This window comes from Bos indicus x Bos taurus, chromosome 10 (genome assembly GCF_003369695.1).
Source record: "Bos indicus x Bos taurus breed Angus x Brahman F1 hybrid chromosome 10, Bos_hybrid_MaternalHap_v2.0, whole genome shotgun sequence".
Classification (NCBI taxonomy): domain Eukaryota; kingdom Metazoa; phylum Chordata; class Mammalia; order Artiodactyla; family Bovidae; genus Bos; species Bos indicus x Bos taurus.
The window spans coordinates 79,405,022-79,430,777 of record NC_040085.1 but is presented as its reverse complement, the minus strand read 5'-3'; the positions used below and the strand labels follow the sequence as shown (position 1 = coordinate 79,430,777).

General features: G+C 54.1%; 1 protein-coding gene across 1 annotated transcript; it reads right to left on the bottom strand.

Moving 5' to 3' along the window:
• Positions 1 to 4,040: 4,040 nt before the first annotated feature.
• On the bottom strand, positions 4,041 to 24,828 carry VSX2 (visual system homeobox 2). Its single transcript, XM_027552835.1, has 5 exons — positions 24,459 to 24,828; positions 23,058 to 23,142; positions 19,179 to 19,302; positions 6,704 to 6,884; positions 4,041 to 5,975 (listed from the first exon to the last, which is right to left on the bottom strand). Exons 1-5 carry the CDS (start codon positions 24,826 to 24,828, stop codon positions 5,650 to 5,652), a joined length of 1,086 nt encoding a protein of 361 aa, XP_027408636.1. The 3' UTR covers positions 4,041 to 5,649.
• Positions 24,829 to 25,756: the final 928 nt, after the last annotated feature.

Here is a 25,756-nt window from a genome sequence, read left to right as displayed (position 1 = left end):
ATGAGATACATAACATTGTAAATAAACTATACTTCAGTTTTAAGAAAATGAATGAGATGTGTTCAACTCAAGAAGTTAGCAGAAGGTGGGGAATTTTTTTTGATAACAGCCAAAACAATAAACCTAACTCAAAAAGAAAAAGAGTTAAAAAAAAAAAAAAGAAATAGAGTTTAATGCAAACCATCTCATCATCTCTTTGGCTCTTACAGCACCCCTGTTCAGGACATGGCTGCAGTTGTGTAGATGAATGTATACCAATGCTTGAGGAAGTTAGGAAAGCAGCAGAGTTTGGGGACTTCCCCAGTGGTCCAGCAGTTAGGACTCCACACTCCCCATTCAGGGGCCTGGGTTCCATCCCTGGCCAGGGAACTACTAGATCCTGCCTGCTGCAACTAAGATCCAGAGCAGCCAAATTAAAAAAAAAAAAGTAGAAGAGCTTCTGGCCCTAGAACCAGGCCTTCCAGATGCACTTTACTGTTCTTCCCATCTTCAGGTTGCGCTCTTCTCATCAGGAATTGTCAGGCCTGCGTGATGGGGCCTTGTAGTCAGACAGGGACCATCCGAAGATGAAAGAGGGCCATCGGCCTGGTCCTGAGTCCGTTCCCACCTTTCACACTGTCCGCCACCCCCTTCCTGGGCTCTTGCTCTTCCTGAGTGGAAACCACAGGTGGACGGATTCCTGAACAAGTCGTTGTGGAAGACAAAGATGTGGAGGAGGAGAGAGCGGCAGTCTCGTGAAAGGACACATTTGTCCCAGAAGACTCACCTGTATCCATTATTTTATCTATTTATCTTACTTTCTCATTCATAAAGGTATCCACTTACTTAGTTATTGTGTTGTCATCTCAACTGCAAAGCTGTGTTGGCTGAGCCTGGATTCAGCTTGTTTCTACTTCTGGGCAGATAAAAACTGCTCTGGTCCACCCCCGATAGGGCTGTGTGGAGGAAATAGAACTTTTCCTCTTTTTCCCTCTCATCTCTCATTGTCCGCCTGCAATGTGGGAGACCTAGGTTTGATCCCTGGCTTGGGAAGATCCACTGGAGAAGGGATAGGCTACCTACTCCAGTATTCTTGGGCTTCCCTTGTGGCTCAGCTGGTAAAGAATCCTCCTGCAATGAGGGATACCTGGGTTCGATCCATGGGTTGGGAAGATCCCCTGGAGAAGGGAAAGGCTACCCACTGCAGTATTCTGGCCTGGAGAATTCCATTTACCATGGAATACAGACCATGAGTCGGACGCCAAGAGTTGGACACAACTGAGCAACTTTCACTTTCAACTTGAGGACATAGGACAGTTTGTGCCATTCTCCAGTTCCATGGAAGGCCAGCTCATCCTCCTGACCCCTCCCTGAGATGGACATGTTGGGAGTGGAGCCAGGGAGATGAATCAGAGGGGACCTTGGCTCAGAGAGGAAGAATCAGGGAGGGGAGGAGGCCATCTACCTCGGAGAAGAGCCAGTACTGGGGGGACTGGTCTGAGTGAGAAATTCCTGGAGCAGAGCATGCTGTGCCCACTTGGCTGTGACTAAGCAGAGACTTCACTACATCCTCAGTCAAGGGCAGCCAGGCAGGAGCGGGGACACAGGGGAGACCCAAGGAAGAAACAGGTGGCAAGGAAACACTAGGAGATGGAAGCTGTTGAGGCCAGTGCTCTTGATCCAGTCTCCCCAGAGTGTGATCTTGGGGAGCCTGGAACTGTGACACCCAGTGAGCAGAGCCCTAGGGTCAGAGACAGAGAAATCAGCAGCCCCCACGCTTGTTCTGACCCTCAGGACCCTTGTTTTTCCCTCTAGAAAACAAACTAGTTTGTTTTGGGTTTTTTTAAGCTAATTATTTACACAGCATTTTTAGATGGACAGAAAAACAGTGACGACATAAACAGAGTTCTCGTCAAGCCCTCTCCCGGTTTTCCTAGGATGCTGAGTGTCTCACATTAGTGTGGTATCTTCGCTCCAATTGATGAACCAGCCACACCCCAGGGGAGAAGGCGTTGCAGCTTCAGCGGGGGCAGGGGGAAGACCCCAAGACTCCCAGGGAGCTGGGGGTGCAGGAATCTGGATGGACTGAGTCCCAGAGATCCCCCAATCATGGCCCCTTTCTTGCAGGATGCAGGACTGGGCCTCGGGAGCACCCCCACCCCTGCTGGCCCCCCTTGCCAGTCAGACTCCTCATCTATCCCTGCCAGCCCTGTTGCTCGGCTCCAGGCCGAGCTCATAAATCAGCCCCTCCTGCCCTTTCATCACCCTGGCTCTTTGTGCAGGCGGCGGTCTATCTGCAGCCTGTCGGGCCTGCGGAGCCTGGAGTAAGATCTCTCTTCCAGGCTCCACAGGCTTCTCTGGGAGAAGGCCCCCTGGGGTGCAGTCCGCACCTAGCAGTGCTGCGCTCTAGGCCCTGCACCCTAGGGTCCCGGCTGTTCAGGCCTGTCCTTTCCTGTCCTCTGTTTTCCCTTTGTGGCATCATGGCGTCTCCCCACCTTGATTATCCGGAGCCCTATTTGCATGTCCTTCTGCAGAGAGTTGTGTGCCTCTTCCCAGGGTAAATTCCCTGGGGTGGTCGTCCAGGAGGATTTCTGGCAGCTCCCAAGCCTCTGAGGGTCCCACTTGTCCCCGAGATCCAACTGAGGGTGGGGCAGCTGCCAAGCCCCCTCCCCTTGCCCCCGCCAGCTCCTGGAGGCTGCCATGGTGTGACCACCCTTCTCTCCTGCTCATCTGACACCTCTGCCATTGTCCTTGCTTCTAACTTGAAACAGTATGAGACCGAAGTAGGCAATGTTTTTATTTCAATTTAGAGCACAGGAGAACCCCTCATGAACGAGAACGCCTTGACCGATCCCAACCCCGTGGATGTGATCTTTCAGGGTTCCTCATCTCCAGCTTCTGATGCCTTAGGATACTTGCAATTTTGTTTCTTAGTGTTAGTCGCTCAGTCATGTCCGACTCTTTGCGACCCCATGGACAGTAGCCCACCATAGTCCTCTGTCCTTCTCTAGCCAAGAATATTGGAGTAGTCTTTCCTTTCTCCAGGGAATCTTCCCAACCCAAGGATTGAACCCTTGAAGCGCCATTCCCTTCAGCACATGAAAGTCAGAGATCTCCCACGTGTGCCCCCCAGGCTCCGGATCCAGGGTTGGGGGGTTGTACCTGGGCCCAGTCTGGGGTGCAGGGACAACCCAGCCCCTGTCATTCTGGTTTGATGATGGGCTGCCAGGAAAACCTCTTCCGAGGGGGGAGTTGCACATCTGAGCTGATCTGAAACAATCTTATAAGATTTCTTGAGCCAAAAGCTCAGCTGTAAGCCAAGCCTGCTCCCTCTGGTCTCTCATCCTGTAATTCCACCCAACACATCATCCGGACAGCGGGGCGCAGGTGTCTGCAAGCCATCGCAGGCGCTCTCCCCTTACCATTTCCCTTGTTTACTCTGCTTCTCCTCTCCAGGGATTTAGTTTACCTGACTCTCAGTTGCAGATGCCTCTGCCTCTTCCATTCATTGTCCTTTTACTGTTTGAGTTGTGGGTGAGATATTCGAGGGCATGTGTGTACACAAAAGGAAGGGTCTCAGGGCTCTTGGGGGCCAAGGTGGGCTGTGGGCCTCACCTGAGATGTGAAGGAACTAGGGCTGTTTGTAAGTAAGGACCAGAGGGAAAGGTCAATGTAATCTGTTGTGTGGGGAACAGGGAGGAGTCAGTCATAGGTAATAATTTAGGGGCTCACTGGCTGGGATATTCCAGTTATGCCTGCAATGGAGGAGGGTCCCATATTGCAGTGACAAATGGTGATGTCGGCTTAGTGGAGAAAAGCAGGCCACTGTGCCTCTACAGTAGTAGTAATTTTAAAATAGGAATCTAGTCATTTTGACCTAAACTTGACTTCACCGATTTATTGGGTAGGCCAAAATGTTTGGTCAGGCTTTGAACGAACATTCTGGCCAACCCAATACTTTTTATACCACTCATACACACAGACACTGCTCATCCACAGAGGACTCCTGAATCCCTCCCCTGCTGTTTTTACATCAATTTTATTCTTACTTGTATCTTTACAGAAAATGGCACAGAAATCACAGGTTTTGAATACCTAGAAGTTGTTACAGTTCCATATTTCAAACACTTCAAGTTTCTTTCTTCTGACTCTATGTACATTATTTACACACCAGGGGCTACCATCTAACTCTTCAAACCAAAGGGAGACAAAGACAAGAAGAACTGGGGGAAAGGTCCATGAACGGAATGAATAAGAAATCAACTTCTGATATGAAATTAAAATCCCAACTCACTGTCTCAGGCCTTTCTCTTGCAAGGGATTCCCTGCAAAGGTGGGTGGGATGATAGAGAAAAATCCATGGGAGTGAGGGGGACATGTGTCTGGCCTGGGGGTGGAAGGGACCGCTGCAAAGACGCCATCAGTATGGATGAGTCGTCCCATCAGCAGACAGGAAGAAACCCCGTCCCCTCTTCCAACACCATCACTGCCTGACTAGAGAACACGCTCCACAGCTCACAGCTGGCCTGAAGGTGTGTGTGCCTATAGTTTGGGTCTAACACTGGCTCCTCCCCTACTCTCCTTTCAGCTTTTCTCAAGCCCTTCTTGTGATCAACTCATGATGCCTATTTATAGCCCCAGGCCCACTCCAGGAATGACCTGGATAAGTTGAGTCAAGATGTGTGGTTTCCTGTGTGTTCATTTTACAGCTGGATTGGGTGGCTCCAAGGCAGGGCTCAAGGAAGCCAGTAATTTGCAAGAAGCTCTAGGGGAAGGATGCCTTGCACAGCAAGTCAGGGTCACAGGCAGGGTATCAGAGGTCAGGATGTTCCAGAACACATACCCAAGGGTCCCGGCTGGAGGATTTGGCTTCCCAAAGGGGCAGTAGCTAGAGCACCTGTGAGAGGTGCCCTTTCGCTGCAGGGCCCGCCCTGGCCTCACTGCAGGTATTGTACACCACCCCCCTGTGACACTGACATCTTTGCGGGGAGGAACAGTGGGACAGGCTGGGTGTGGAGGGCGGGTTCCCAACGCTGACTCTGAAGGGCATGACATGAAGGCTGGCCGAGGGGCCCAAGGCCGAGGCTTTCCAAGTATAATCTGGAATCTGGGCCCCAGTGGTGGGGGCGGGCAGAGGTGCCCGGTGGCTGGCAGGACAGGACACCCACACTGCGGAAGGGGGAGGAGAGTTCTGCTGGGGGGCTGAGGTGCTCCGGACACCAGAGTGGAGAGCAGGTTCTCCATCCCCGGGGCCGCGGTGGCAGTATTTGCAGCTGAGGGCTTTGGGTCTAGGCAGAACAGAATCCACCGGTGGCTACAGAGCTGGGAAGGAGGGCGCTTTGGAGCAAGAGACCAGAGGTGGATTCAGACAGTGAGAGTAGCCGAAGAACTGAGTGGAAGCAGCCTTAGGGGGTGGTCTGGGGCAGCAGGAAGGCTTCTGAGACAGGGCTGTGAGGATGAGGAAGGTGCTGGACAGGTCAGAACTAGGTAGGGATGTCTCAGCGTGGCCCAAAGCCTCAGCCACAACTGAGTTGTGCCTGGAGTCACCCGGGGGGTGGTGCACGGAGGGCCTGCGGGGCCCGGGCCTCGCCTGGGAGAACACCTCGCAACACCACAGGCCCCCGAGGAGAGCAGAGTCCTGGGGCTCCAGCGTCTGCGCGCACCCTTGGCCTAAGCCACGTCCTCGAGCCGCGCTGGACTCAGCCTCTCCGCCGGCCTGTCTTCGTCCGCGGCCTCCTCTCGCTCCGGCTCCTCGGCGCCGCGGACCAGGCCGTCGGAGCCGGACACAGTCCCCAGCACCTTGGTGCTGTGCTCCTGCGCTCTGGCTCGGAGCGCGGCGATGCTGTTTTCCCTCAGTTCCTCCTGGGACATGGCAGCGGGGGGCTCGGTACCCCGCTCCTCCGGCTCCGTCTTGTTGAGCTTGGGCAGCGCCTGGCGCTCCGCCTCGGGCTTCCTCCCTGACTCGGCTGCCGCCTCCAGCGACTTTTTGTGCATCCCTAAAAAGAATTGTTGGTATTCGGGTTTAGAAAAGCGCCTGGGAAAGCCATCTTGAACTGAAAAAACGGCAAAGATAGAGAGAGGCCAGAATTAAGGACGAGCAGAAAGCCTTACTACACACACCGCTGTCACGTGCGTCCCAGGGGTGGGGGCGGAGGCTGCGGCGGACCACCAGGCCCGGCAGAGGGCTCCTCCGAGCCAAGTCCCTGGGCTCCTGGCACCCCCACCCCGGGGATCCTGTCTGTCCCTTCACCAGCATAGCACTTGCTTCCCCCGCCCTCCCTCTGGGATTCCAGATCTCCGAACCCCAGACAAACTGGCAGGTGGGGAGATTTAGGGGGAAGAAGTCCTTTGGGCAAAGCCAGAATGGTGGCCAAAGGGACCTCGGGGCCCCCAAGAGGGGCGATTTCGTTCGCCACAACCCCAGCTCTGGCAAGGGAATAGGATACATCCCCTGGGGCAATAGCCACCCACTCCTCACAGAGTGACAGAACCCACAGAATGAGAGTCCTAGACACCGAGGGGCAGACACCCAGCCCTGGGTGCAGCCTGCCCTCGGAGCCCCCCTCTTCCCTCAAGGGAGACTGGGAGGCCAGCTTCCTGGGGCCTCTCTCCCGCCAGGCTGTTGTGGCCACCAGGCATTCCTGCCTCAGGGCTCTGTCCCCTCCTCGGGAGCCCGCTCCCCTCGCTCCAGGGGCAGGACCCCAGGGAGGGTGTGGGCTCTTACCCAGCAGCCACGGGGCGCAGGAGTCCATGATGCCGTCCTTGGCGGACTTGAGGATGGACTCCGGCAGGGGAATGGAGTGGCGCACCATGGCCCCGTAGAGTCCATACTCGGCCATGACGCTGCTTCGGCCCCAGCACTTTTCCCGCTTCCTCCACTTGGCTCTGCGGTTCTGGAACCAGACCTGCTAGTGCGGAGGAACAGGTCAGGGGTGTCCTCTATGAGGCAGAGGCCAGCCCCCACCCCGCCCCCACCCCCCCACCCGTGTCTGCCTGCCTGGAGCTAAGGGCCACACCTCTTTGATTGCCAGTGGCCCCATTCCCTGGTGACTTTGGTTTCTCCAAGTAAGGGCATCCTTACTTAAGCTCACCCACCCCTCGGTACCCCTGGGGTTCCTCTTGGTTCAGGGTGTCCAGAGTGAGATACAAGTTCTGCGAGAATATGATGGGCAAAAAAAAAATTTTTTTTCAATCAAAGCAGTTTAGGGTGATGCAATAAGATGCCTCCCGGACTGGGTCTTGCAGCTGGGCAGTTCCCATGTGGTCCTGTTTGCCGCTGAGAAACCTGAGCCTCATAGCTCTCATACAAGGGTTCACACCTCCAGCATCCCTGTCTGACTTGCAGAGGGACAGAGTCCTTTTCAGGGGATGAACTAGCAGTGCCTTTGGTTCAGGCTCTTCCTCCGCACCAGAACTCCAGAGGCCAGGGCAGTCCCAGGCGGGCGAGGTGAGTGTGGACTCAGGCAGCACAAGGCATTTCATCCAGGTGTCAGGAAGCCTGAACCTACCCAGAGCCCTGCGCAGGGGACCCTCCCAGGAGGCCTGAGTCAGTCTCCCTTCTCTGCCCTGTCCTGATCAATCCCTGTGGGGCCTCCGCTCACCCACTTTCCACAGGTTTGGACTTTAACCCTGAGTGATAGTTGGAGGAGCTGGGCAGCCATCCCTCAGTCAGGGAGGGAAGATAAAATTCTTCGTGAAGAGTAGAGCACGTAAAGGTGGGGACCTAGAAGACCGCGGTGGGAGATAACCGCTAGGGGGCGCTTCTCTGGCCCCGAAGTTGACTGCTGCAGGGTGGGAATGAGCACGGGGTTCGCTGGATCTATCAGCGACACCCAGCCGGGTTTTTGGAGGCGATCCCAAGGTCCCGGCCATGCTTGGAGGAGGGGGTTATGTCTTGGTCCCCCCAAGCAGCTTTCCTGAGGTTTCCGGCAGCTGACAGGAGTCAGGGCCAGGCCAGCTGCACTGTCCCTCAAGCTGGTGAACAGTCCGTGGGAGACGGGTGGACGCAGGAAGGACCTGGGGTCCCGGTGTCCCCCTTGTGTTCCTCTCACAGCCGCTCCACAGGCTCTGACTCCTGGGGTGGTGGTAATGGTGGTGAGACGCCCAAGCACCCCAGAAGTAGAGGGTGCGGTGGGGGGGAGGGGAGGGCAGAGGCCGGTTCGGAAAAATCTATTAGTTTCCTGGGCGATTTCCATTCCCTCGTCTGGACCAGGTCCCCGCCCCTCCCTCTGGGCCCCCGCCCCCCGCCCTCCGGGCGGCGGAGGTTTCAGCTTTTGATGAAAAATTGCTCCAGCTCTATTCAGGAGGCGGCAAAAGAAGAGTCACCCCCAGGGGCAGCCCTGGGCTGATTGAAAAATAAGTTAATTTCTGTTTGAATCGATGGGCCTCAGGCACTGAAATATCACGGGAAATTAAAGCGGCTGCTCTCCCGGGATCCGCGGCATTGACCCGCACTAATTAATGCTGGGGAGGCAGCGCGAACCGCGCCGCGAGCCGCTCCCCTTCCCCGGGGGACCCCAAACACTCCTCATTTAACTAATTAGACGGGGAAAATTGGGTGTTAATTTGTTTAGGATTTTTCTCCCCCTCCCCTTCCTCCCGGCAGCTCCCTTCCCGGCCCCCTCTCCACGCGCGGGGGCGCGGGAAATGAATGCGGGGCTCGCCGGCAGATGGCTGCCCCGGTCACTCTGCAATCTTCTCCGACTTGATTGCTTGATTAGGTCGTTAGCACATTAAAAAAAAAAAAAATTGCTTGCCGTCTGGCGCTGGCGTGATGAGTGGGACGCGCGGCAGCGCCTGGGTAATTTATCTTTTTATACGGCGAAGAATTTGATTTCAATCTGCAGATATATGGGGCGCCTTTGACACCTGTTTAACATCGCGCCGCTGACAGCTTAACCCTTTGCTGCCTCGGCCGCGGGAAGGCCTGGGCGCGGGGGTGGGGGGTGAGAGGAGGCGTGGAATCCGTGCGCCCCTGCGGTTCCCACCTCCGCCGCCGCCGCCAGGTGGCGGAGTGAGCTCCCCGGCAGCTCCGGGAGGCCCGGGGACTGCGGCGGAGCGTGGCTGGCCTCATCCAGCAAAGGGGGGCGCCAAGGGGGGCGCCCCGGCCGCACAGCCGCGCCCCCGCGAGGCCGGTCCTCTAAGGGCTCCGCGGTCACCGGCGCTTTGCGGAAAGACCGCATGATCAGTGCCCACCTTTACAATGCCCCTGGTTGTGTGAACCCTGTTTGGGCATTTCCTCATTTGTAAATAGCTAGGAACTTCTAAAAATGGGAGAGATGCGGCCTCAGACTGCCCCCCACCACGACCCCTCCAACCCCACACTGAGCCGCGCCCGCGCCTGTTAGAAAACGACCACCCCTCAGTCCCCCGGGTGGCGTCGCCCCCGGTGAGCTGCACGTTTGCCACCAGTGGGTTTGGCACCTCCTGGAAAGCTGTGGAACCAATGCAAGGCCGCCACCCCGGTCTGAACCAGACCGCACTGAGTGAACCCGGTCAAGGAATGGGTCTATGTCACCGGAAGGCTACTAGATGGCTGCGCTCTGGACGCTAAGGAGCGCAGAGCGGTGCGCAACGGAGTTCGGAGGAACTCGGCCCTCCGCCTGGCCTGGCTCTGCGTTGTGTATACATCTGTCCCCAGGGGCCCTGCCTGTCCAGCAGGCCCTCTGCAATACCCCAGGCCTGCGGTTTGTCTGAGACCTCTGTCCTCTGTCCTGTTCCCTCTTCCCCCTTAGCGCTTGGTGGTCCTCTACGTACTCACGTGTCTTAAGCTACATTTTCACACAGGGGGGGCATCTAAAAGGGATAAGCCACAGAAAGGTGTACGTGGCTTCTGGTTTCATCCACCTGACAGAGAAGACGGCAAAGCGCGAACCCCTTAGAGATGGAATTCCAATGTGGAATTCCGAGTCTGACCACAGAAGGTTGAGAAGGCTATCTTGATGAATCTTAGGTAAGCCCTCTGCCTCCTGGGCAGGAGATGACCTTCCTGCTTGAATACAGTGCATTACAGAACAACAAGGCCGCTGGGGGGGGCCACGGGGGGGGGCGGGCCAGACTCCAGACTGTTTTGGATTTTAGAAAAAATACGCGGTGCATATACTACATGTTATGTAACATTCTGTAGCAGCAGCACATCCCCGTAGTCAGATCCATCAGTTCTGATTTCTGCAGCAAAACATCCACATATGCATGAGGGACAAATAAAGAGCATGAAGTCCCATCTGGTTTTTGCCAAGAATGAGTTTTGATGACAAACTGATGGAACAAGTGTGTTTCAGCACAATTTAGAATCAGGTATCCTGAAGAAGGGATTGTGGAGAAAGCAAAGGCAGAGAGATGCTCATTAACCACCACCACCGCCCCCCTCCCCCCGCCCCACCCCTGCCTGGAAAGATGCATTGCCCTGCCTTCCCCAGGATCGCATGAGCTTGAGAGGGGGCGGGGCAGGGCTCTCAGATGGAAACAGCATCTTTACTGGAACACCAAAGAAGGTGGTGCCGACTTGGGATTCAGATCATTTCTGAGACCTGTAAACAGAACCATTTTCCCCAGTCTCCTGATTTGGACAAATGAATAACTGGTCTGCGGATCAGATTTTGTCCACAGACAGTCCCAGAGGGGTTGGCGCCAGCTGGTCATTCAATCCAGGAGTTATTCGGACCCTTGGTTATGGGTTCCTGAAACGCCTGGCTCTCTTTGAATACCAGATGCTGCTCCAATTTATAGAAGAAACCTGGACAGCCAAAACAATTTCTCTTTAGGACAGTTGGCAGAGAAGCTGTGGCATTGGTGCCTTGGAGGGAAGTGGACAAGGAATTAGAATTAACCCTAACCACTCTTCATATTTGCGTTTCTCTTCCTTTCCAGGAAGCAACCAGTATGTGTGCAGAACCTAAACATTTGCCAGACGCATTGAAAGTAGTCCTGAACTGGAATTCCCAACTGTGACAAAAATTGCTAAGTCATCTTGGACAAGTTACTTGCCTTCTCTCAGTTTCAGTCTCTTCAAGCATAAAATAAGAATATCTATTTTTCTGAGTTGTTTTGGGGATTAATGAAATAAGTGAGGGGTGCCTAAAATCAGTGTTTGTCCCACAGAAGGTGCTCAATAGATGCTTAGTTCAGTTGCTCAGTCGTGTCCAGCTCTTTGTGACCCCATGGACTGCAGCACGCCGGGCCTCCCTGTCCACCACCAACTCCTGGAGCTTGCTCAGAGTCATGTCCATCGAGTTGATGATGCCATCCAACCATCTCATTCTCATCTCATCTCATCTCATCTCATCCTAGCATCAACAGATGCTAGTTATTATTACTTCTGATTTCCCTGACAGCTCAGTTGGTAAAGAATCCGCCTGCAATGCAGGAGACCCCAGTTCGATTCCTGGGTCGGGAAGATCCACTGGAGAAGGGATAGGCTACTCACTCCAGTATTCTTGGGCTTCTCTTATGGCTAGGCTGATAAAGAATTCACCTGCAATGCGGGAGACCTGGGTTTGATCCCTGGGTTGGGAAGATCCCCAGGAGAAGGGAAAGGCTACCCACTCCAGTATTCTGGCCTGGAGAATTCCATGGACTGTATAGTCCATGAGGTTGAAAAGAGTCAGACACGACTGAGCGACTTTCACTTTCATTTTTATTTCAGTGGAGGCACAGAAAGTCAGTGGGAGTCTGCGCAGGGAGCAGGTTCGTTAGTGGCATTACTTGCTCCTTTGGCCTCTTCCAAGACATGCCCTGCAGCGAGGCTGGACTGACAAATAATAATATCAACCACCACCCCAGGAGGTGTGGGGGGGGACAGAATTAACCTCCAGGCTGTAAGATTTTAATACAGATAGTCTCTAGTTTCCCCTCTAGGGGGTTCCCTGGTGGCTCAGACAGTGAAGAATCTGCCTGCAACACAGGAGACACAGGTTCGATCCCTGTGTTGGAAAGGTCCCCTGGAGAAGGAAATGGCAACCCACTCTGCTATTCTTGCCTGGAGAATTCCATGGACAGAGGAGACTGGTGGGCTACAGTCCATGGGGTCTCAAAGAGTCAGACACGACTGAGTAACTAACACTAGACTAGACTTCCCCTCTAGGGGCCAAACAGATGCCCCGTGCAACACCCCCTGCATTTCTAATGTATCCCAGACCCCTGAGGCTCAAATGTAAGAGACCACCTATGCAGACGGCTATGAGACGGAGCTAAAAGGCCTGGACTGGAGAACTCTGTTCTGCCTCCAACTGCATTTGTGAACTTGGGCATGTTCTTAACCTTTCTGAGCTTCTCATTCTTTGTCTGCCCTATGATACCACTTCCTCGCAGGTTTGTTGTAAAAATTCAATAGAATAGTGCATGGGAAATGCCCAGCATGTTGTAAGAACTGGAAAACATTGGCCTGGTGCTGGATGAATTCTACGGACAAATGACCAAATGCTCGGTGACTCTATTCACACAAGCCGGGTCCTCTCATCTCCCACCTTAGTCCCTGTTTCCTGCTTGGTCCCTTAGCTCTGGCAAACCCACAGTACTCCTTCAGTTCCTCTCTTACTTTCCAGACTGCACACTTTCTAGAAGCCGCTACTCCACGCCCAAGGAAGTCAGGTCGGAACTCTTCAGGAGGACCGGTATGCAGACCCTGGCAAGGATCAGAGCCCTGCCTTCCTCTTCCAGGCCTCCAAGTGCCTGAGAAGGGGCTCACAAGGGACATTAAGGGTCACCAACTTGGGAGTCCCAGGCGAGGGAGAGTGGTGAAGTCTTCCAGCTCAAGGAAGAGCCTGGGTTTCCTGGTGCACTTCCTCTCACAGGTGGTGCCCCGGTAGCACTCAGAGAGCCCAGCAAGGAGGCCTCTGGCTGTCCACAGCTGGTGCCTCCACACCCGGCGGAGAGGGGCCCAAGAGCTCGTGCCTTCACAGATGGACCGGATCCATAAAAGGGCTTCTTGCCAGAGGGATGCTCTTCTGGTCCAGGGCACCCTTCAAGCCAGCCACACTGTCAGCCCTCTGTCCCGTTTGTGGGTAACCAGGGCATCTCTTGGAGAAGGCAATGGCACCCCACTCCAGTACTTTTGCCTAGAAAATCCCATGGACAGAGGAGCCTGTTGGGCTGCAGTCCATGGGGTTGCTAGAGTCTGACACGACTGAGCGACTTCACTTTCACTTTTCACTTTCATGCATTGGAGAAGGAAATGGCAACCCACTCCAGCGTTCTTGCCTGGAGAATCCCGGGTATGGGGGAGCCTGGTGGGCTGCCATCTCTGGGGTCGCACAGAGTCGGACACGACTGAAGTGACTTAGCAGCAGCAGCAGCAGGGCATCTCTTGTCCTTGAAAGCTCCCAGCCTTCTAGCCCCACATGATGACATGCCCAGGCCTCCTTCCCTCTGAGGTCCCTCCATGGTCACCCTCTAAAGGAGACACCATGCATAATAGATATTCTGCACATTCTGGCCCCTTGGCTACCCCCGGGCCCTGCCCTCCCATCTTGCCCCAGGCTATCAGGCCCTGCTTCTTCAGCCCCGTGGCAGTTTTCAACACATTCACCTACCTTCCCTCCTCTCCTCTGATTGGAAGCTGATTAATCTGCGCTAGTTGCTGGCGTGATTTAACGACCTCGCACTCCACACGCACTCAGCACTTCTGACAACATATTTCAGCACACCCTTTCCAGTCCCAGCTTCAGGCTCAGAGAAGCTTGACCTTGCTGTAGCCTCTGATGTCCACTAGAGGGCAGCTCTGCCTATGTTTCCTGGCAGGCCCAGGGAGCATCCTTCCCTGAATTCCTGGACAGGTCACTCCACTGTGTCACCCAATACTCCACTTTCTTCTACTCATATTAACTCACTTAAAGCAGAGACACTTTTCCTGAGCCTCTGACCCAGCATTTTTACACTGGTTACATAAAGTCACCTGGAGAGCTTTAAAAACAAACAGGGCTTCCCTGGTGGTCCGGGGAATCCACCTGCCAATGCAGGAGACACGGGTTCAATCCCTGGCTCCGGAAGATCCCACATGCTGCGGAGCAACTAAGCCTGTGCACCACAGCTACTGACCCATGTGCTGCAAGAACTGAAACCCTTGAGCCCTAGAGCCTGTATTCCACAACAAGAGAAGCCCTCTGCAATGGGAAACCTGCTCATGGCAACTAAAGATGAATCCCTGGGGTGGAGGGGGGGTGGAATGGGGTGGGAGGTGGGAGAGAAGTTCAAGAGGGAGGGAATATATGTATACCTATGGCTGATTCATGTTGATGTATGGCAGAAACCAACACAATAATTGTAAAGCATTTACCCTCCAATCAAAAATGAATACATTTTTGAAAAGGAAAAAATAATACAATAGTCTAGAAATCTTGAAGTTATATTTTCAATTTTAGTTTCTCAAAATAAAGGCATTTGAGAACTTTGAGAAAGAAAAAAAAAGAGTAGCCACCGCTTGTCACAACTAGAGAAAGCCTTGTGCAGCGATGAAGACCCAGTGTACCCCAAAATTAAAAAAAAAGAAATGCCATAGCTACACACCAAACCAATTAAATCAGTGTTGCTAAGTGTGGGAGGCTGGCACAAGTAATTTTATTTTACTTTAAATATTTATTTATTTGGCTGCACCAGGTTCTTAGTGGCAGCATGTGGGATCTAGCTCTCTGACCAGGAATCGCACCTGGGCCTCCTGCTTTGGGAGAACAGAGTCTTAGCCACTGGACCATCAGGGAAATCTCTGGCATGAGTAATTTTTTAAAAGCTGCCCTGGGACTTCCCGGGTGGTCCAATGGTTAAGAATCTGCCTTCCAGTGCAAGGGATGATTAGGGAACTAAGATCCCAATGCCTCAAGGTAAGACCTACAACAGCCTGCATGCTCAGTCACTTCAGTCATGTCTGATTCCTTGCAACCCCATGGAGCCCACCAGGCTTCTCTGTCCATGGGATTCTCCAGGCATGAATATTGGAGTGGGTTGTCATGCCCTCCTCCCAGGGATCTTCCCCACCCAGGAACTGAACCCAAGTCTCCTGCATCCCCTGCATTGCTGGCAGATTCTTTAATGCTGAGCCACCAGGGAAGTCCTGAAGGGCCTGCATGCCTCAACAAAAACCCAGTGCAGCCAAAACTTTTTTTAAAAAAGTAAAAAATAAAAAGCTGCCCTGTGTTTCTAATCCATTTCCCCGGCTGAGACACACTGCAGTCTTTTCCCAGTCATGTGGTTATCTATTAACTTCTGGGATGGAACCCTCTAAAACTTTGTTCCCCACCCTTGGGCAGGGACCACGTTAAAAGAGACAGAATGGAACAGCGCTAGTCAGAGAATCCAAACCTCATCCTTCCAAACATACCAGGTTGCTAAGAGTGGAGGTGAGATGGCTCTGTTTACTTGCACATCTGTAATGTAGGCATTCTAAATAAGTATAACTTCTGTCAGAAAAAAATACAGTAAACACATAAGTGAATGTATCAAAATACTGAGAATAAATGACCCACAGAGGAAATAAACTCAGTCTGGAAACCATTTCCTCTTCCCCAGGGCTGACATCCGGTGGGGGCTTCCAGAATGCCACATCCTAGCATTTCTCAGAGACACAGAAAGGATTTTGCATCTGGCTCTGATATGAAGTCCATCCTAAAGGAAATCAGTCCTGAATATTCATTGGAAGTACTGATGCTAAGCTGAAACTCCAATACTTTGGCCACCTGATGCGAAGAACTGACTCCTTGGAAAACACCCTGATGCTGGGAAAGATTGAAGGCAGGAGGAGAACGGGGCAACAGAGGATGACTGATGAAGTCAGGATGGCATCACTGACTCAATGGACATGAGTTTGAGCAAGCTCCAGGAGTTGGTGATAGACAGGGAAGCCTGGTATGCTGAGGTCCATGGGGTTGCAAAGAGTCAGACACGACTGAGTGACTGAACTGAACTGAACTGATATGAATACTAGAAATCTCTTCTTCCCCTAACAGTGCAACTTATCCCTTCACCCCAACTTAGAGAGATGTAGAGGGGGAAAGTGCTTGCCCTCAAAGCATAAAGGTTGAGGAAATCAGCCACTATTAAGGGGTTTGACCCCTCATCACTGCAATTGGCATTAATTATTCCAGTTTCTGTACATAAGTGTTCCCTTTACCTTCATTTGCTCTCTTGAGATAGTACTTGAATGGTACTGGGTTTGAATCCCAGTCCACCACTTACTTCACCTCTCAGCCCTTCAGTTACCTCATCCAGAAAGTGGGGATAAGAATAGCATCTAACTCAGCTAGTTGTTGTAAAGAAGTGATGAAAAAAGGCATGGAAAGTGACTAAGCACAGCACATGTCTGACTTTTCACATCTACACTGGGTTCTCATTAGACAGTAGGTCTCAGACACATCCAGGGGCTTCCTTGGGTGGGTCCAGCTGTCCACCTGGGGCCGAACATTCCACCAACGGCAGCCCAGAGTCAGAATGAGAGAGGTGACCCTGAGCAGACGGCCCGCTGGGAGGGACTCCCCCTCTTCCTTTCACAGATGAGAGATGGGAAGTGACTTGGCTTCTGCCATACCTGGTCGGTGTCAGAGCCAGAACTAAGATCTGGATCCTTGATTGAATATCCAGTCCCTTAACCTTCCCATTCCACCTGAGGATGTCTAACTTCAGACTTGGAGACTCTAAAACTTCCCCCCTTCCTTCTTTTCATGGCAAAAGGAGAAGAAGGTGGAAGAGGATGAGATGGTTAGATAGCACCACCGACCCAACGGACATGAATTTGAGCAAACTCCAAGAGATAGTAGAGGGCAGAGGAGCCTGGCATGCTACAGTCCGTGGGGTCACAAAAGATTCGGACATGACTAAACAACAACAGAGTGCATCCATTGGTGGAATGGTCAGCCCCAGGTGGACAGCCGGGCCCCAGGCTGGGCCGCTGCTAAACACCACACACATGGCTTCATCACAGCTGCAACTGCCACTGTCATACCCATTTTACAGATGAGCAATGGAGGCTCAGGCTGGTGAAGTGTGACCTGCCCACAGTCATTCAGCTGGTACCTGGTGAGGCCAGGATGGTCCAACTCTGAAGTGAGTGTCCCTAACCACTGCACCACCTTGCCGCTCCTGTGCACGCCCTGTACTTAGAACACCAGCCACACAGGAATTGCTCTGCGGGTTGGAGCTTTGATAGATAGTTGTCACTAATAGATGTGAAGTCCTTTCCCAGGCCACTTGGTAAAACATTTGGTTGGGCATGCGTGCTAAGTCGTTTCAATCGTGTCTGACTCTTTTCGACTCTATGGACTCAGAGGACCAGGCTCCTCTGCTCATGGGATTCTCCAAGCAAGAATATTGGAGTGGATTGCCATGCCCTTCTCCAGGGGATCTTCCCGACCCAGGAATCAAACCCGTATTGTGTCTCTTAGTCTCCTGCATTGGGAGGCAGTTTCTTTTACCACTAATGCCACCTGGGAAGCTTCAAAATATTTGAGGATTGGGCCATTTGATAACTCACACCTTCTGGGGGCAGCATGTAGCTGAAGAACTAGGCAGTGCTGGAAGAGTTACAGAGACCCTTGCCTTGGCTCACCGATAGCCACAGATTCCACAGTCAATCCTTGCAGTCCAGGGAATCAATGTACTCCACACCCTTGGCTCCTCCATGCTGGTGCTGGTGATTTCAGACACCAACCTGTAGACAACCCCTCAGACAATTTTAAGAAGTCTAGAGTCTGCAGGCTGAGCATTTATAGCAACGCAGTTACAGCTGAGGGCAAGCTCTCCTTACAGCCTTTGGACTCTCCCACCCACCACTACCACCACCACGGCCAGATTTTAGGACAACCACTGCAAGAGACGAGCTGTTCCATTCTACTGGTCAATAGTGCAAACGTGCAACCAACCAAAGGGGAAGTCTGGCAACCTCACCAACCCTGGCTGCTTGTAAGGACCAGCTCTACCCTAATAAAGACCAGGTAGGGGTTACCACCACACATGAATTGGATTGGGTCTTGGCTTACACACACAGAGGATTCAAAATCAACATCCAGCCTTTCCCCACTGGAACTTAGTTGGGTGGGGATGATGGATCCAGGCCACCATGGATAATGTACCAAACAGATAATCTGCTTATGAATAATTGAGCTTATTGTTAGTGTCACCGTCTAAAGCCATTGGCTGAAATTCCCAATAGACTTCCAGGGGAGAGGAAGGCTCTTCTGGAAAAGCAGCTCTCGCTTCATTCCCCATTCTCTGGTTCTCCAGCAAGCGAGTGCAAAGAACCTACACACCTTATTTGGTTCCTTTGCTGGACTTGTCCCCTCCCCGCTCCTCCCCCTGCTCCCCAACACACATCACACCTGGAGACAAAAAGGAGGAGGAAATTTGGAGCAGAACGGTTTCAGGAAGTCCGGACCCTCCCTGCCTTTCCCAGCCTTGGCAGGTCAACTACTCCGGGCCACTCAGGTGTCCCGACAGAAGCAGCTCTGGTTCAAGGTCTTGAATTAGCTATGGCAACCTCAAATCTTCTGGAAATGTTTTTCCACCCCAGCCCTCCTTCCTTAGAGGTCCTGTCTGGAGAATCATCAGACTTCATTTCCTCCTGGAGAAATGATTAAGCAACCCATTCCTGTCTGCCAAGGGGAGTCCTGGACTTGGGAGGATCCTGCTGCTGCTGAAAGGAGGCCTGGTGCCCAGCACAGCTGAGGACAGCCCCAACTAGTCAGGGCTGACTCTCCACAAAACTCTCCAGTAAGGAGGTGAGGGGAACGACTTAATGAGCTGGTCCAGGAGACGTCCAGGAGCAGGAGCCCTGGGCAGGACCAGCTGCTGGGATGGAGGCAGTGGGAAGTAGGTAGGAAGGGAGAGGGCAAGGTCTTCCTCATGGGGGAGGCAGCTCCCCTCCACCCCCAGGCACCCAGGCCTTGAAGCAGACGTTTACCTCCTGTGAGACACCTGGCGCGCCAGAGACCCTGCTCAGAACCCTAGACCCACATAGGTGCCTCTCCCGGCCTGCCATACTCCTCAGGAAGCCCACAGTCTGCGTCTTGTCTGCCAAGACTCCAGTCCCTCCAGCAGCACCCATCTCACGTGGTGGGTATTCAGCTAAAATCTGCTTAAATGAACTGTTGCACGAGGAGGTGATTACAGACAAGCACACACTGGGGCAGGAGGGTGAAAGAGGGGTATGTGGGAGCCTGGAGCAGTTGATGTCCCTGAGGGTGAAGAAAGTGTGAGAGAGGGACTCAGGGCTGTTTTACCTGTATCCTGTCTTCGGGCAGCTCCGTTTTCATGGCCAGCATCTCCCGGGCATAGACGTCAGGGTAGTGGGCTTCATTGAATGCCTTCTCCAGCTCCTCTAGCTGGTAGGAGGTAAAGATTGTCCTGAGGGGAGCAAACCCAGAGAGTCAAACCCAGCAAACCCCGAAAATGGAAAGAGTTTGTCCCAGAGAGGACAGAATAGCCCTCCCCTGTGGCTCCTAAACAGCCCCCAAACCCAGCCTGGGCCAGTGCAATTGAATACAACCCCTCTCTCCCGCCCCCATCCCCACACACCCTCTGGACTCTTCTTCATTCCAGTCTGAGGGCCCACACTCCCTTCTAGTGCTTAGGGCATTATTTCAGCCCTCTGGGACATTTCATACTGGGAATCTTCCTGAAAGTGCTTTGGGGTAAGGGCGTTAAGATACAAGCTTTAGGAAACTGCAGAAAGCCCCTATTCCTCCTCCCAGGCCCACAGCGAAGGGCTCACCAGGTAGATAAGTGCCCCAGCCTCAGGCAGGACCTGCCGCCCCAGGCGCCCCTCACAGACGGGAGAGTTGGTCTTTTAAATTGTATTCAAGAGTTCAAAGTCTCACCGGAAGGTCAAATGCAGCAGCCCCCCAGGGTTTCTACAGTGGAGAACTAACCGCACCTCCCAGCCCCTCACCCAACCCTGCTCGCCGGCTCCGGAGAGCTGCCCTCAGAGTCTTGGGCAGAGAGGGGGGAAGGGGGGTGCTCTGTCCTTTCTGGTGCTCCGAAGGCAAGGGCCACCTTCCCACCATCCCACCACACCCAGGCTCACCCACTCACCCAGCAGGAGCCGCATTTAGGGGCAGTTCACTCTGGTCATCCCAAGAGAGCCTACCTACACAGCCCCCAACCCCCGCAGAGCTATTTACATCGACCTATTTTGAGTTATTAACATAAACTGCTTTAAGAGTCCAGTAAAAGCTACATCCTCTTCGCTAGCAAATGGATATGCTCCAACACACAGTTTTCCACCTCCGATATTTAGGGGGTTTGTAATCCCCCTTTCTCAAATAAATACACTACACACCCCCTTACCAACATAAATTCTTCTCTTTTCAAACCTGAATTTCACCAAGTTCTAGGCGACCTTTATCCTGCACCCTCCTCAACAATCTGGGGTGTAATACTGTACAGATTTTACAGACTCAGCTTCTACAATGGTTGAAGTAGAGCCTCTGGGATTTGAACCCTGGGACCAGTATGAGGGGGCGGCGTGGTAAAATCCCTCGCTGCAGCCCCTGATGTCACCCAGGCTGAGGGAAGAGCATGGATGGAAACCCCAGGTATTCCTCCTGCCGGTGTTGGCGTTGGCATCCTGGAGGATGATACAGGGGATGTGTGAGAGAGAAAGATTCTGCTCTTTATGGAAAATGACTGGTTTGATTCTAAATCGTTGCTCCTATTCTCTTGGGGGGAATGGAATGCTTATGTATACAGAAAGTTAATTCTTCAGAATTTTGAAGATCTGCTGCTTTCTATTTCTCTCTTGCCACTTACTGAAAGGGCCCCTGAACAGACAGTCAAAATAAACAATCAAAACGTGTACGGCTTCTTCAAAACTAGGAAAAATAAAACCCACAGCTATTGTGGCCTGGCCAAAGCCAAAGAAGAGAGATGATGGCAGATTATTCAGTGGTTCAAGTGCCAGACTCTGCTTGGGAGAACTCTTATTAAAAAAAAAAAAAAAAAAAGAACAAAACAAAAACAAGAAAGGAAGAAAGGAATTAAGAAACGAAACAAAGTGAAATGATGCCTCAGATCCCCAGACTTGCCTGAAAAATCCCAGGAACAGAAGAATCTGGCGGACTCAGTCCATGGGGGTCGCAAAGAGTCAGACACGGCTGAAGTAATCCACCAGACCCTTCAGTTTCCCATTGCAACTGAGCCTCACAGGTAAAGAGAAGAAGAAAATCGGAAGACTCCATCCCCACTCCCCTCTCTAACTCCTTCAAGCCCCCTATGTTTCTGGGAGGTTAAGGGATCTTCATCTCTTACCACCAGAGTCCAAGGTTTCTTACCTGAACTCCCCAATCGAGAGATGCTCAGATTTTTTTTTTTTTACTAATTAAAAATGGCACCAGCCATTCTCCTGTCTTCAATAATCTGTTCCCCTCACACATTAGAAATAGCCTGAAACCTAGTGCAGTTGACCAGTCTCCTAGGGGACCCTTCTGAAGCACCCAAAGTTTTTCCCAGGGGAGAGGGTATCAAGTGAGGACAGAGGGTCGAGAACCTTAAGCATGGACTTTGGACTGCGTGTCAGGCAGCTCCAAGTGCCACACAAGGAGATGCCCCTGTGCAGAAACACTGTCCTTGCTCTCCTTGCTCGGGGAATCCCTCCCCCACCCCAATTCGGGCAGCAGCACAGAAGCCGGTCAGCCAGACTCCCACCTGCCCTCCGGCAGCCCAAAGGCAGACAGGATTACCGACGCACCACCCCCCCACACAACCTGCTAGCCTGGGACCAGCCTGAGTTGGGTGCATAGGAGGTGTTTTAATGAATATTTGTTGAAACGATGACTATAAAAAAAATGACCCAGGATCAGGACTAAAAACAACGCTTCCGTTCACAATAAAACACAACAAAACAAAAACAAACAGCTGCCTGAAGGGAACAAACCGAGGTCACCAAGAAACCAAGCCAAAGTTCACCCACATTCAAGTGGAAACCTGTAGGGGTCTGAGAAGTCAGGAAGAGCCGATTTAAAATGTGGGATCATTTCCGGGAGTGAAGCAAGAGAGAAACGCAGACAAGCACCCAGAGACAGTGTGCAAAGAGGATGAGACAAACTGGGGAGAAGAGGATGAGGTGGGTGGGGAGGAGAGCGCCCCAGGGGGAAATGCCCACAGGTCGGGAGGGAACCCTAGGGGGGAGCCCACCCACACAGGGACAGCGAGGGAATCGGGAAAACAGAGCCAGGGCGAGCGCAGGGCAGCGCCTGCAAGCAGCACCCGCAGAAAGTCTGGTCGATTTTTGTTTCTCACGAGCCTTTATTTCTTAAAACCCTCCAGATAAATTTACACTAGGAATTGGTAGCGGAGGTGCGGGCCACGGAAGAGAACGCGGGTCTCAGGCAAGGGCATTACTTTGCAGGACTGAATTTTAACTTTGTGCAAGTGATGTCTGTTTTTTAAAATATTTAAAGGGAAACAAAGCCAAATAACCTCTCTCTTTTTCGTCTGTCTGCTGCAATGCAGCCCACTCAACTCCAGCCAGGGCTGGCGGGGGCATCCGGTCCACACACTCCTCCTCCCTCCCCATTTTACAGACAAGGAAACTGAGGCTTACGGATCAGAGGAGCAGAACCCGAAAGCAAATTTGCCATCCATGCGGATATCACGCTCAAGATTTGGCCAGCGATGGGAGCAGAAAGACAGGGGGGTTGGCGGCGCTGACAGCGACAGCGGAGAGGAACGGGGAGCCGGGCAGGGGGCAGAGGAACCCGCTGGGGCGGGAGGCGAGAGCCGACCTGTCCGCCCAGAGATGTGCGCGACTCTCCTAATGTGCAGAGGCCGGGATGACATATGGGTGTTTCCAGCCTCTCTCTGGGTAGGGTTTGGCCCTATTTGAGGCCTTTCCTTTCTCCCGGAGAAGGGGAGAAAGCCTGAAACGCGCGGCTTCCTCGGCGGCCTCTCCTAATCCTCACCCGGCATGGCCGGACGCCAGGGCCCCGGGAGGATGTCCCCAAACTCCTGGTCTCCCGGTCCGACCTCCCCGTCCCGGCACAGCCGCGGACCTCAGATCTACAGCCGGCAAGATTCGGGTCCAAGGGACCCGATCCTTCGAACTAGGGACCGCAGGGGATGGGTGAGCACGAAGGTGACGGAAGGCGCTGCAGGGGCCTTACCTGTGTCGCCGCTTCTTCCGTTTCTTGGTCTGGTTCAAAGCCGATTTGGACATTTTTCGGTCGCTGGAGGAAACATCTTCAGAATCTGAAAAGCGGGCGGAGGCACAGGCGGCAGAATGGAGAGGGGGCGCGCACGGCAACCCCCGTGCGCGTCGGGCTCCCGAAGCCCCGCGAGGGGCCCACTCCCGGCGGCCTCGGGGAGCCGCCCAGCCTGCTCAGTCTCCCCGGGAAGCCCTCGGCGAGGGCGACCCCATCCCTAAGCCGAGGCTGTTTCTACCCATGCCGGCGCCGGAATCCGGAGGTGGTGGACGGATTTCGTTGTAAGAGAAGCAAAGGCCCCGACACGCCTGGGACGCGGACGGCAGGGGAGCGAGACAGCCTCCTGGGTCGCAGGGTCCCCCTCCGGCGGTGCTCGGGGCTCAGCGCCCTCCCCTGCGCTCAGCCCCGGCGCCGGGGCGCAGAAGGTGGCCCCCCATCCCCTCGGAGCAGAGCCCAGGGCGCGGAGAGCTGGACCCCGGGAAGAGAGAGGGGCTTCTCGGGCACAGCCCCCTTTCCACTGCCCGCACCGTGCGGCCCCGCTCGGGACTGGAGAGACTGCGGCGCGCCACTTTTCGTTGCCCCTCCAGATATTAATAAAAATAAATAAATAAAACGAGAGCGGAAAATCGGGGGAATCGAAGAGCGCGAATCAGAGGCGGAGGGCCGAGCCGACGGAGAGGTGCGGCCGGGAAAGCGGCCCGTAGGTTCGGTGGCCCCCCAGCCCGCGAGGGTCGGGATCCCGGATACGGTGACGCTCAGGTGGGATCGCGGATGCCGACCGCTTGGGCTGCCGCGGTGGCCAGGTGGTCCTGAAGCTCGCGAGGGGAAAAATCAAACCCAGCTGACCAGTGCGGGGTGGGTGGGTGGGGGGTTGGAACAGAGAGAAGGAAGAAGGGCAAGACAACTTTGGACATCAGGGCTGGGGCCCTAAGCTGGCATCGGCTTCCCCGGTGCTCACGCCCGAAACGGAATCGGGCTGTAGGAGCGTGGTTCCTTTGGGAGGCCGCGGCCCAAGTGGAGCAGAGAAGGGGGACCCCTGGCCTGCCCCACGGGCTCCGACACCCTAAGCCCCTTTTCCAGTGGGGCCCCAACCGGGCGCTGCCGCAGAACCGGGTTCAACGCGCAGACAGGACAGCTCGGCTGCCGGAAACGCGGGGGCCCAAAGCCGGCCACCGCGGGGAGCATTTTCCCGTCCCCCCGGCCCAGGGCGCGCCGGCCCCAGGCCCGCGCTGCGACCCTTCGGCCTGGCACCAACTTCTGCACCCGGAGGAGCAGGCCTGGCGATGCAAGCCAGAGCCGACAGCGTGGGGTTCCCGGTTCTCACCCCAGTCGGGGAAGCCACACAGCCTCACCCTCACCTACCCGAGCTGGCCGTCTGGCTGGTGTCCAGCGGCCCCGACGCTCTGCCCAGCGGCTGTAAGTGGACGCTTTGCGGGTCGGACAGCACTTCCAGGAAGGTGGGCTGTGCGTAGAAGCCGGGGAGCCCCCCGGGCCCCAGTAGCCCCATGCCGCCCACTCCTGCGGGACTGAGCACGGAGCGCGCAGCCAGCAAGTGCCCGGGGGCCAGACCGTCGAGGGTAGCACGCGGGTGGGAGCTGGGGGGCTCCTTGTTCAAGCCCAGGATCTCCTGAATGCCAAACCCGGTGCACCGGGCCGGGGCGCTCCCGGAGGTACTCTTGGTCACTGTCTCGGCTTTGGGCTTGTTCAGCGCTTCCCCCGCTTTCCCGGTCATCTCTTGGCTCTTTGGAGGGGCCGAGGCCGAAAGTCTTGTGCTCCCCCCACCCCCCCGGCTGGCTCCCCGCTTCACGAAGTTGGTCCCAGGTGCCCCCTGCGATGTCTAATGCTCTGGAGCCCCAAGGAGATTCCCCTTTTATCCAACCAGGCGGCAGCCCAAGTGGGGTCAGAGCTGAGCAGCCAATCACCGGGGCCAAGAGCGATTAGGAATTCCAAAAAGCTGGCAGCTCCCTCCGCAGGCAGCGCTGAGGGGCCAGGGCGCTGGGGGCCGGGGCACCCGGTGGGCTCTGTAGGACACCCATGGGCAGGGGCCCCCAGAGACTGAGATGAGGCAACAAGATTCAGGGCAGTCCCAGGAGGTGGGTGGCTGGGGATTCTGGGCAGAGCCAGCTTAGACTGTCCCTGGAGTAGGGTGGGAGGATGGGATGAGGGCAGATCCTAGAGACTGGGAGCCTTGCTCCCTCCCTCCCTCAACTCCTATTCAGGTTTGGCAGGGTCAAAGAAGCCCAAATATGGGACCCCTGGGAAAAGGAAGAGCAAGGAAGGAGCAAGCTTCCTGGGCAAGCTGTGTGGTGGCAATGGGGAGAAGGAAGGGCCTGGGGTTTGAAGTGGGAGATGTGGGGATCTCCAAAGCACAGGATACAATGCCTAGTTCAGAAGAGCTACTCAGTAAATATCCCCCAATGAATGAATGAATAAAGGGGTCAGGTGTAGGGATCCCTGAAGGTAAAGAGGAGTGGTGGTGACTTCTGGAGAACAACGCTGGACATCTGAACATTTTCCTAGAATAAAGCATGAAGTTCGCCCAAAAGATTTGCTCTTCTATCCACTCCCTTAACTAATTAAGTAATGAGCCCCTACCAGCTCTGAGCTAGGAGCTAGGGCTTCCCAGTCAATCAGGTGGACAAGTCAGAGGGTCTGCTATA